The 11,811-nt window shown below is 38.1% G+C and overlaps 1 protein-coding gene across 1 annotated transcript; it reads left to right on the top strand.

The window, feature by feature from the left end:
• The first annotated feature begins 414 nt into the window (after positions 1 to 414).
• On the top strand, positions 415 to 1,993 carry LOC144997841 (bax inhibitor 1-like). The gene is made up of 5 exons (XM_078957704.1): positions 415 to 575; positions 1,149 to 1,292; positions 1,370 to 1,513; positions 1,597 to 1,752; positions 1,842 to 1,993. The coding sequence occupies exons 2-5, from the start codon at positions 1,176 to 1,178 to the stop codon at positions 1,893 to 1,895; spliced, it is 471 nt and encodes a 156-aa protein (XP_078813830.1). The 5' UTR covers positions 415 to 575; positions 1,149 to 1,175; the 3' UTR covers positions 1,896 to 1,993.
• The last annotated feature ends 9,818 nt before the right edge of the window (positions 1,994 to 11,811 follow it).

Here is an 11,811-nt window from a genome sequence, read left to right as displayed (position 1 = left end):
CTAACACAAGTTTTTTTTTAGAAACCGGATTGGTTTTAAAACCACTTGAGTTTGATTCAATGAACTTAACACTGGTTTAGGTTGAATCAAATCGGATTGAAACCAATTCAAACTGAAAATCACCCAAAGCTATATATACAAACCGAATCAGACTAGATTAGAAGAAAATGAAGCCTACAAAAATGGAATATGTTACTAGTACAACCTTTTAATATCTTTTGTTCGTTTAATTTTAATTTTTTATTGATACTATTTTTTTGTGAATTCTTTTATGGCAGAGGTGATTACATGTGTTGAATTTCATTTATATTCATTGTAGCACTTTCACATATAGTAGCTCCAAAGGATCCATTTGTCTCATTGATTTGTGTAAATCCGCGTTATGTGATAAACATTCTAAACTGTAACCTTGTTATGAATTTTATGCCAACTTTAAGTTAAAATAAGCACTAAAATATTCTTTTTACAGATTCACATTTACTATGTCTTGGTATTTTCCAAATTTTGGGTTTTTAAGCAGAGAGCCTGGGATTGGCCTTCTTAAGGAGCATATGAGCTGGTAAGGAACGAAACAAGTAAGCTAAACTTTGTTAAGATGAGTGATTATCGTTTCTTTTCAATAAGTCGTTTTGCAATTATAATTAAAATATTTGAGAAATGATGAATATTTGGAGACATTGGTGAAAAAGGCAAAATCTGGCAAATTTGATTATAGTTGGGTGTTAAAGCTTCATTTCTGTTTTGGGGATCTATTATTGTCTACAAATTAAAGATTGAGATGGGGTTGTTTGGATGTGTGTTTCGTCTGACTTTCGTAATTAATAAATGAGTTTTGGAAGAAAAAAAACCATTAAATCAGTTAGTTCGATTTTGTTGTTGTCTAATGTGTGAAAATGTTATATGATCTTTTTGGTTTCACAACTTCGTCTGCGTATCGCGTAATCTTGAAGGAATTATTGTTTGTTTTTCCGTTAGAGATTGTTCTTATCACATGTGTTTTCGTTTAATTTACAACTGTTTAGTAATCAGTTATCAAAATAACAATTAGGTTTTCTAATCTTTAGATTCGGGATTTTTATATGTAATTCCATTTACTTCCCTCCGTCAATTCAATTGTTATAAACTATCTTCCTATAATGTAATTGTAGGTTTACTTTTTACTATGTTGCGCTCTCATGGCATCTGTATTTGGAGTTATTCTTCACATGCTATTGAACATCGGAGGCTTTCTAACCTTCTTCGCGACATTGGGCTGCTTGTATTCGATACTAACCTCTCCTACACATGAAAAGGTAGATTCAATCATCTTAACAATTTACAATCTTGACTTCTTATTCTTCACGTAATTCTAAAACATCTATATTCCCAGAAAAAAAGAGTCGCAGTATTAATGGCAAGACGCAGAGTGTTTCTTTATCTTGGAGGTTTTCTCTCCTCTTGTTTTTCAATCCTTGTATGGGCAGGTTTTGCATCATTAATATTTGGTGATTCTGCTGCCCTCTTCATAATTCAGGTATAAAGATAAAGATAAGCTTATGTTTCTTTCTTTTTATCTAAGTCTTTTTCCAACTAAGCAATGTTTAATTTGTTTTTTAGATGTATTTTGGGCTCTTGGTGTTTATTGGGTACGTTGTGGTTGACACCCAGGAGATTATTGAAAGCGCTCATCTTGGAAATTTGGATTACGTGACAGATGCTCTCTTGCTTTCTACCGACTTTATTGCTATATTTGTTCGCATTCTTATCATCACGGTGAGATATACTAGTAATTCCACTTGAATTGTTTTTTTTCATAAAGTTATTGTGGATAGGCTTTAATGTGGTGTTAATGTCTGTTGCAGTTGGAGTATTCGTCTGAAGAGAAAGAGAAAAAGGAAAAGAAACAGAGGAAGTAATAGAAATTATTATATTGTGTGGTACATAGGTTTTCTTTTAATCATCAGGTCATGTGTAACTTCTATGACGATTATATAGAGATTAGTTAATTGTGATTTTGGATTTTCCTTTCTATTAAATAAAAAAACCATAGATTCCACTGTCGTATGTTAAAACTTTACAAGATGGTTTTTGATTTTACTAAAAATGGTTTTGATTTTTCTAAAAATATCCATGTCCCTACAATATCTAAAAACAATATACAGTATATTAATTATTAATTAAGATATATAAAACGTATATTATTCTCTATTATATACTTTATATAATTTACAACTTCATGAACAATATTGTTTCCATCCATTGTCCGACCAGATGACACCTCTTACTTCTGCTTTCCAAAAATCTATTAGCCTTCCATGAATCCTCTGCGATCCTCATTCCCACAACTAATATGAAGGCGAAAAAATCGGTTGATCAAATGAAAATATTAGGGTTGTAGTGTTTCTAGAGTGTGTTTTTTCGTTGGTAGGTCTTATGGAAGCAGACATTTTGAAAAAATTTGAAGAAAAAATGGTAAAATGGTGAGTTTGAGTGGTAATTTCAAATGCAAGGACCGTTGAACTGTCAAAGAGCACCAACCAATCAGAATTTGCGGAGTAGACCTCACCCAGGCGTCGGTGTTCCAGGTCCATGTGGTAAAACTGCGGTTTGAAATCGCAGTCACTCCTTCTAGCGTAAAAGACCCTATAATTCCTTACTAACAAAATTTACATGTGAACAGTAGCTGTTTTGGGGATTGTTTTAATATTATTTGGCAAGTTTTAACAAAAAGTTAAGTTAGCTAAGTTGGTAAGGCGTAAGGGGTTGTCGAATGGACCGGTCGGAACCACAAATGTGGATTCAACTTGTTATTGTTATTAAAGTTTCTTTTTGAATTTTTTATTCATGACTTATTTTTTTAACCAAATTGGTCCAAACTTCTAACAAACATTCCCCAATTACTTTTTTTTTAATTCTTTTATATGTTTTTTAAAACTTAAGGTTTTTCCAAATAAAATTATATTATTGCAACTTCTATTATGTATTTAAAAAATTAGTGTCTTCTTTATATCTTTTTTACAATCTTCACAACTATTTTCTACACATTTCAATTTCAATTTTATTCCAATTTTCTTGTGTGTTCGTGTTGCTGTCAAATGTAAAAAAAGCGAGGTCTTGTGTGTGTGTTCAAACTTTGACATGAAATTGATACGACATTAAAATGCGTTTGACAGTTATCTTGTTTGGGGGTTGTCATATTTAGTGAGGGTTTGGCTGTATTAGTTGTATTCTACGATTTGAAGAGATAAACCGACAATATTGGCCGGTCATAAGTTATAATTTAAACACAAAATGAGAGTTTGATGGCTAAAGGTGTACAAAAAAATTGATCAAATGTGAACAAAAGTGACAATTAGCTATCCTCTCAAGTTAGTTTCTCAATATACATTTTCTGTAGATGCAACATATATGCAAATTGTACGGTAACCTACTACAACCAGTCATAAATAGATATATATTTAAATTCCAAAGTAACCACAAAAACCCTCTTCTTAGGCTCCAAAACTCTCTCACACTTTAACTCAGCTGAAGGAAGACGAAATTGGGCTAAAGAGACTAATAAGGTTTGATCCAAGAGGCCAAAAGGCATTGAAATAGGGAACAGGTCTGATATTTAGGGTTTAGTCCTTCAGACGCATACGCCCAACATACGTGGGGCTCCTCCGCAATCACTGAGGCAGAGTATGTTATGCGTACCCATAGTACGCCCAGCGTACTCAAGGGACCAAAAATGCAAAAATGAATTCTACAAAAACAATTGTGGTCTTACATCATACCCTACCTCCCTTGACGTGTCTTCTCCTGGTTCAACATGCCGCTATCCCATTACTGATAGAACCAACTCGAGTCACATCGTGATGGCTTGAGGTATCATCGAACCAAACCCATTCATTACCCTGGTATCCTGCATTTGATGCCCTTGGCATCCTTATGCTCCCGAATCTCATCACACTAAAACAAAATCCTGTACTGAACATGCATGAACCTCGATTCAGAATCCTTTCCGAAACGAGTCGATACCCCGCTACTACCTCGAGATCCATAATACACCATAACTTCTGACGTCCCCTTCATGACTGATAAGTAATTACCCTTAGCCAATCCCCGAGACCACCAGTCTCTCACCTGGTCCAACCACTAGGTTCCCAAGAAATCAAAAATCAGGACTACCCAGCCGTAGCCATACTGCGTCACATACCACTAATCCACAAGATCCTGCAACTCGACATCCAAACCCTTTACTCAATAGGCTCTACCATTTCCATTTTGAATTCCCATAACCATCCAGTTGATGGGTTTTGGTCATAAGAACATCCTATGTGCTCATACAAACCCTAATGCTTGGATCTAGGTTTCTCTATTGTACATGCAAGTTATCCAAGACTATAAACCCTAATTCTAGAATACAAGTAATCATATTAACATAAGAATGGGTTTAAGATATTACCTTGATTGTTATGTAGCAATAACAATCCCAAATCTCCTTGTATTGACTTTAGAAAGCTTAGGGTCACAAATGTCACTCCTCTAATGACAAGCGTCGATCAGACCTGGAATTCCAGGTCGGGGATATGGTTCTCCTGAAGGTGTCGCCATGGAAGGGCGTCATCCGATTCAAGAAACGGGGCAAGTTGGGCCCCATATACATTGGACCATTCAGGGTTCTGGCCCGGGTGGGCAAGGTGGCGTATAGGATGGATCTGCCAGCCGAACTCAGTCAAATACATAGAACTTTCCATGTTTCTCAGTTGCGAAAGTGTCTGGTGGACGACTCAGCGGTGGTACCCCTGGGGGATATTCAGGTAGATGGCAGCTGAGCCACAGTGACCGGAAGGTCTTATAACATCGAGTGGCATATGTGTGTATGTGGTATTTTGGGGAACTCACTAAGCATTTATGCTTACAGTTGTTGTGTTATATGTTTCTGGTACTAGCGAGGATCGCGGGAAGGCGCCGGCATGATCCCTACACACTCATGGAGTTTATGTCTTGAGATTCTGGGATATGTTTTGTTATGATAACATAGGATACATTATGTTTTGATATTACCTTATGAATAAAAGTATGTTTTAAAAATGAAAAATTGTTTTGGAAATTTACGTTGTTACACTTCTTTCTTGCAAAATTACACTTAGAATGATGAAAACAGCTTCCTCTCTCTCTCTCTCTCTCAATGCTCTCAGGTACTCTGGTGCTCTCAAGGGTGAAGTTGGCCGCAAATGAGGGCTATATGGTCCCTTAAATAGGGCACATGCCCGAGGATTTAGGGTTTCCACCCACAACACCTACTCGGCGAGTCTACTCTTGGACTCGTCGGGTAGTTCATTAAACTTACGTAGCCACCCCGCTTCTACTTGACGAGTTATAACACCAACACATCGAGTAGATCAGTGATTCAAAAAAATAAATAATTAAAATAATATACCTGGAAATCCGGGTGTTACAATTCTCCCCCACAAGAATCTGACTTCGCCCTTGAATTCTTGCTGCGCAAATAACTCAGGATGTTGCTCCCGCATCTCCACCTCCGGCTCCCAAGTCAACTCGGACCCTCTCCGATGTTGCCACTGGATTTGAACTAGGGGCACCTCCTTGTTCCTCAAAACCTTGATCTTCCGATCTAAGATCGCGATCGGCTTCTCAACATAATTCAAGCTCGCATCCACCTGAATATCCTCTAGTGGCACTACCGTCAACTCGTCAGCTATACACTTCCTCAACTGGGATACGTGGAAGGTATCATGTATCTGGCTAAACTCCGCAGGTAGCTCCAAATGGTACGCTACCCTACCCACCCTCGCGGTCACCCTGAACGGACCAATATACTGGGGCCCCAGCTTGCTCCTCTTCCTGAATCGGATCACTCCTTTCCAAGGAGACACCTTCAGGAGTACGAAGTCTCCCACCTGAAACTCAAGCTCGGTCGTCGCCTATCTGCATAACTCTTCTGGAGACTCTGAGTTGTCAACAACCTCTGCCTGACCTGCTGTATCTGCTCAGTCATCTGAAGCACTATCTCGGTGCTACCCATCACGCGTTGCCCTACCTCTCCCCAACAAATAGGAGTCCGACATCTCCTCCCATACAACAACTCGAAGGGAGGCATGTTGGATATAGTGTCTAAGTCCATAACTATATTTGGCATGTGCTTGACCCGACCCAGAATGGTCCATTTGGGTTGCACTTCACCCGAACAATTTATGGATAATCTTTTGAGAATAGTATAAGTTATGATTTATTAATATATTATAAGTTCTAATATATTAATATAAGATCATATTATTTAATTAGTATTGATCTATAATTAATCTAGGATTAATTTAGAGATCAAAAGTATTACTAATTAAATATGGGCTTCTACATTTATATAGTGTGGGCTAATGCTTATTTGGAATGGGCTAGGCTTGCATGGAAAGTCCATGGATACTCCATGGAGCTTTAACCCATGGATCTCATGGAAATGAAGAGACATGGGTATTAGGGTTTACATGGATGTAACCCTAATCCACCACACTATATAAAGGAGGCTTTGGTTCTTGAAATCACACTAGTTGAGGTGAGTAAAGCAAGAGGACCGATTTCAAGATAGTAGTGAATAGGATAGCTTCTATGCTTTTGTCTAAGGCTAAAGGGGACATTAGGCACACATTTGTGCCTTTACTTGGAGTTTACGGCCCAAGAGATGTTCCTTGGCCGTAAACTCCCTTTAAGGGATGAGGTTATCACTAAAATATGTAATGGGTAAATCATTGTAGTACTGTAGTTTTGTATTATAAGAACTACTGTTGTACTAACTACCTTAAACCGGATTTATATTAAGGTATCATGTGATAAATTGCACCATACTATCGACTGGTAACAACGACATATGAATGGTCGTAATAACGGAATGACGTTTGGCACCCGCAGACCTGCAGGTCCGGCTGTAGCTAGCAGCAAGGTGTAGGATAGTCAATCCAGTATAGATCTAGGATATGAACCTTGGAAAAATAATTATTTGCATGTATCTTAGACAAACATAGATCCAAGGTTTATTAGGGTTGCATGTACACTTAGGAAGTGTTAGAATGCTCAAAACCCATCATTGGTATCAGAGCCTAGGCTTGTTTGTTTGATACTTGATGCAAAATATTGGAAAAAGTCGAAAAACTTGTTGTCTGCCTGATGAACTCGCCGAGTCCATAGGGGGGGGGGGGGCTCACCGAGTTCATGTGTATCTTCATCCTACTCGGCGAGTAGGTTCGTGCACTCGACGAGTAGGAGCCACAGAATGCAGATTTTCAACTTTTGCTGCTGGAAATGGACTAAAAACATTACCATAAACTGTTTTGGTGTTATAAAACTTGTTTTAGATGGTGTAATGTTTGTTCTAATCCATTTACAATGGCTAATATCAATTTTTCATGGTTATATGTGTTCATATGGTCTTGAAACTTTGATATGGATATCCATGTTCTTGATCTTATGAATTTAGATGATCATAGAAATTACTTGCAACCTACTTGGTAGTTTAATTCTTGATCATAATGTGTTTTAATGGAGTCCATAACTTGTCCTCAAGTTATGGAAAACCAAGAGTCACACTTGAATTAAAACCATTAAAAGAACACAAGAGTTAGAAAAATGAAGAGTCTTCATTTTTATTACTCTATTTAACTCATAAGTTACAAGAATGAAAAGTTTTGAAAGTTTACAAAACTTGCCCTCAAGTTTTGGAACAAGTAAAGTCATATTAAAAACTTTAGTTCCAACCCTTAGAATTTTAAAAGTTAAAATTCAACCCTTATACTTATAATATTATAAGTTAATAATAATAATAATATATATATATATATATATATATATATATATATATATATATATATATATATATATATATGTATAAGATCAAAGTCGTCTTACCGCTAGTACGCCTCATTCACGAAGCTAGTCTATAAGGTGGGTATAAGGTTGTTACCTATAAAATGGAAACTTAATGGGTGTCCACTCTCACCCACTGCTTGCTTGACTGGTGGAGGGTCATTAGCCGAACGGGTAGGACAAGGACCTATAAATTCTCATTAAAAGTATGATGAATATTATAAATTAACTAAATGTTTTATTAAATTCCCAATCTTAGTTACTTTAGGAAAAATGTGAATAAGGTGCTAATCCATGAAATTACACTTTACACTTTGTCTAAGTCGTTAGTGGAGCATGTGTGGTTGACTGGCACACTAACTTGGACTTAACAAGGTAAGTAAAGGGTGACTTAATATTTATCATAGCATCGATGGAGCGTGTGTGGTTAACCGGCACATCGGTTGAGGGATAAACATTAAGGGTACCAAGTGATTTGCATGGTTACTTCACACCTCGTTTTGTGATCATCGGCATCCCAGTCACAAAACTTGGAGGGCACACTCGAGATTGAAACATGCCTTTGAAAAGTTCATTGAATCTCAAAAGAATCTAGGAGTTTCTAAGAACCAAATTAAATATTCTTAATATTTCGTCTTTGGTGGAAATTGGTGAATCGTCATTCACCTACCTTTCAAATATGTTATTACTTAGATTACGGCATACCTCTTCTAAGTATAATATATTGTGATTGGGTCCTAGCCTTAATACTACATTTGGGTGTTTTATTAAGGACTATCTCTATATCTAAACTAATCCTTTCGTTCTTCTCTTACAATACGTCTGCAAACAACGCTGCTTCTGGCTCTAATCCTAGTGGCTCCTTTTCTCTTATGAACTTGTGTGGGAAAGTCACTTTTGATGGATCCAACATTAATGAATGGATCAGAAACATCAGAATGATTACTCGCTACAAGGACAAGGAATATGTCCTCGATAAGGAGCTTAAGGAGATTGATGAGACAGTTGCTACTCCTCAAGAGATCGCTGAGTTTAGGGCACATGAAAGGGATGCCACCAAGGTGGCATGCATCATGATGGCCACTATGACCGCGGATCTCCAAAAATCCTATGAAGATTTCTACCCCTATGAGATGCACCAAGACTTGATGGAATGATACCATCAAAGTGCTCGTCAAGAGAGGTATGAAATCATCTCCTCCATGATAACAACTCGCATGAAGGATGGTGAACCCATCACGGGCCACATGCAGAAAATGCAAAGATTTGTGGACCGTTTGCTGAAGCTTAATGTGAACTTCCCCAAGGAGCTTGCAATAGATATCATTTTGCACTCCTTACCTTCATGTTATGATCAATTCCGCATGACATACCACATGAACTAGGAAGAAGTCACACTCAGCAAACTTCAAGGACTCTTAAAGACCACGTAAAACGGTATTAAGGGTAAGGCGGTTGTTACTACTCCTACTCCTACCAACTCCGCCCCTGTCTTGGCAATCGGGAAAGGACGAGGGAAGAAGAGAAAGAGTTCTTCGAAGGGTACCAAGGTTAGGACCCTTGATGGCTCTTCTTCAAGTGGAACCAAGAAAGGTTTCATCACTCCTTCTTCTAACCCAAAAGAGGCTGAATGTTTCTATTGTTATGAAAAGGCACATTAGAAGCGGAACTACCCAAAGTACCAGCAAGATGTGAAGGATGGGAAAGTTAAACCCAACCATGCAAGTATTTACACTATCATTTCTAATAACTCACCTAATTCTAACTCTTGGGTTCTTGATACGATTGTGGTATTCATATTTGTTGTGACTTGCAGGGACTAAGAAGAAGTGAGAATGTGGAGAAAGCAAGGATAAACTTAATCATGGGGAATAGGAAAGTTACACATGTCACCAAGATTGGAGTTTATACTTTATCGCTAAGTAGTGGGTTTAATTTAGATTTGAATAAATGTTGTTACTCGGCATAAATGGCAAGAAATATTATTTCCTTTCATGCATTGTATAAACAAGGGTTTACCTTTTCATTTAATAATGAAGTTGGTTCTATTGATGCTTTCTTTAATAACGTTCTTTATTTTAAAGCATTACCTTCTGATGGTGTGTATGAAGTTATGTCTGTTGTAGATAACTTAGGAAATAATGTGATGTGTATTGATTCAATTAATAATAATAACTTGGATAAAGCATCATTATGGCATTGTCATCTTGGACATATAAGCAAGAAACGCATAGGCCAACTCCAAAAGGATGGAGTCTTGGAGTCATTTGACCTAAAGTCGGATGAGAGTTGCGAATCATGCTTACTTGGAAAAATGACAAAGTCACCCTTCACTGGTTCTTGTGAAAGGGGTGAAGGTTTGTTGGATCTTGTACACACAGATGTGTGTGGACCCTTCAAACATGCCACAAAGGATGCTAATCGTTATTATTTGACTTTTACTGATGATTACAGTAGATATGGATATGTCTACTTAGTCAAGCATAAGTCAGAGACTTTCGAAAGGTTTAAGGAACTTAAATAGGAAATCGAGAATCAATTGGGTAGGAACATTAAGATGCTTCGATCCGATCGAGGTGGTGAGTATCTTAGTTCAGAGTTCCTCGACTATCTTAGGGAATGTGGGATTGTCTCACAATTGACACCTCCCAGGACACCACAGTTGAATGGTGTAGCTGAGACGCGTAATCGAACCTTGTTGGATATGGTTCGTTCCATGATGAGTCGAGCTTCGCTACCAATCTCATTTTGGGGGTATGCCTTAGAGACTGCCGCCCATATCCTTAATCTAGTCCCTACCAAGAAAGTTGCCAAAACTCCTCACGAGATGTGGATTGGTAAAGTACCCAAACTAGACCACATCAATATTTGGGGTTGCGAGGCTTTTGTGAGGTGCGAGACTCATGATAAGCTAGAACCACGAAGCGAGAGGTGTATTTTCATCGGCTACCCACAAAGATCCTTTGGTTACCTCTTCTACAGACCTAGTGATAATGTGGTCTTTGTAGCAAGAAGAGGAGTCTTTCGAGAGAGAGAGTTTATAAGCCAAGGAAACAGTGGGAGGCAAATTGACCTTGAAGAACTTCAAGAGTCAAGTGGTGAAGGAACTTCAAACCCTAGCCCTCAACTTGAGGAGGAAACTCTTGTTGAGCCAATTGACGAGTCTGTACCTCTGAGACGTTCCACGAGAGTTAGGAATGCACCTGAGCATTACTATGGTTTCCATATTACTGCGGAAGGTGAGACACTTATTAGTGATGAGACACTAGTAGGTATGGATGAGCCTAACAGCTACACGGAAGCCATGGCAGGCCCTGAGGCTGCTAAATGGAAAGAGGCTATGGATAGCGAGATACATTCCATGTATGACAATCAAGTTTGGAACTTGGTTGACCATGTACCTGATCGTAAGGTAGTTGGGTGCAAATGGATCTTCAAGAAGAAGACCGACATGGATGGTAATGTACACACTTATAAGGCACGACCGGTTGCAAAGGGCTATTCTCAAACTCCGGGAGTTGATTATGATGAGACCTTTTCACCAGTGGCCAAGATAAAGTCTATTAGGGTTCTGTTAGCCATTGCTGCATTTCATGACTATGAAATATGGCAAATGGATGTCAAAACCGCTTTCCTTAATGGAAAGTTGGCTGAAGATGTTTACATGGTTCAGCCAGAGGGTTTTGTCAGTACAGAGTACCCTAATAGAGTGTGTAAACTCGAGAAATCCATTTATGGATTGAAACAGGCACCTCACAGATGGAATCTTTGCTTTGATGAGAAAGTCAAGGAATTTGGCTTTTCAAGGAGTGAAGATGAATCTTGTGTCTATATCAAGACTAGTGGGAGCATAGTCAGTTTTTTGGTACTGTATATGGATGACATACTACTCATAGGAAATGACATCCCAACCCTGCAGGAAGTAAAATCCTGGCTTGGGAAGTGTTTCGCTATGAAGGACCTTGGTGAAGC

The sequence above is a fragment of the Lactuca saligna genome, chromosome 5 (assembly GCF_052625555.1).
Source record: "Lactuca saligna cultivar CGN05327 chromosome 5, ASM5262555v1, whole genome shotgun sequence".
Lineage (NCBI taxonomy): Eukaryota > Viridiplantae > Streptophyta > Magnoliopsida > Asterales > Asteraceae > Lactuca > Lactuca saligna.
The sequence above is the reverse complement of the archived record's forward strand: the minus strand, read 5'-3'. Positions and strand labels throughout refer to the sequence as shown.

Excerpts from the sequence above, each read along its gene's own strand:
- LOC144997841 (XM_078957704.1), top strand. The coding sequence starts at position 1,176 with ATGGCATCTGTATTTGGAGTTATTCTTCACATGCTATTGAACATCGGA. Across the intron at positions 1,293-1,369 it reads CCTCTCCTACACATGAAAAG|AAAAAAAGAGTCGCAGTATT; the intron begins GTAGATTCAATC and ends CTATATTCCCAG. Across the intron at positions 1,753-1,841 it reads TTCGCATTCTTATCATCACG|TTGGAGTATTCGTCTGAAGA; the intron begins GTGAGATATACT and ends TGTCTGTTGCAG.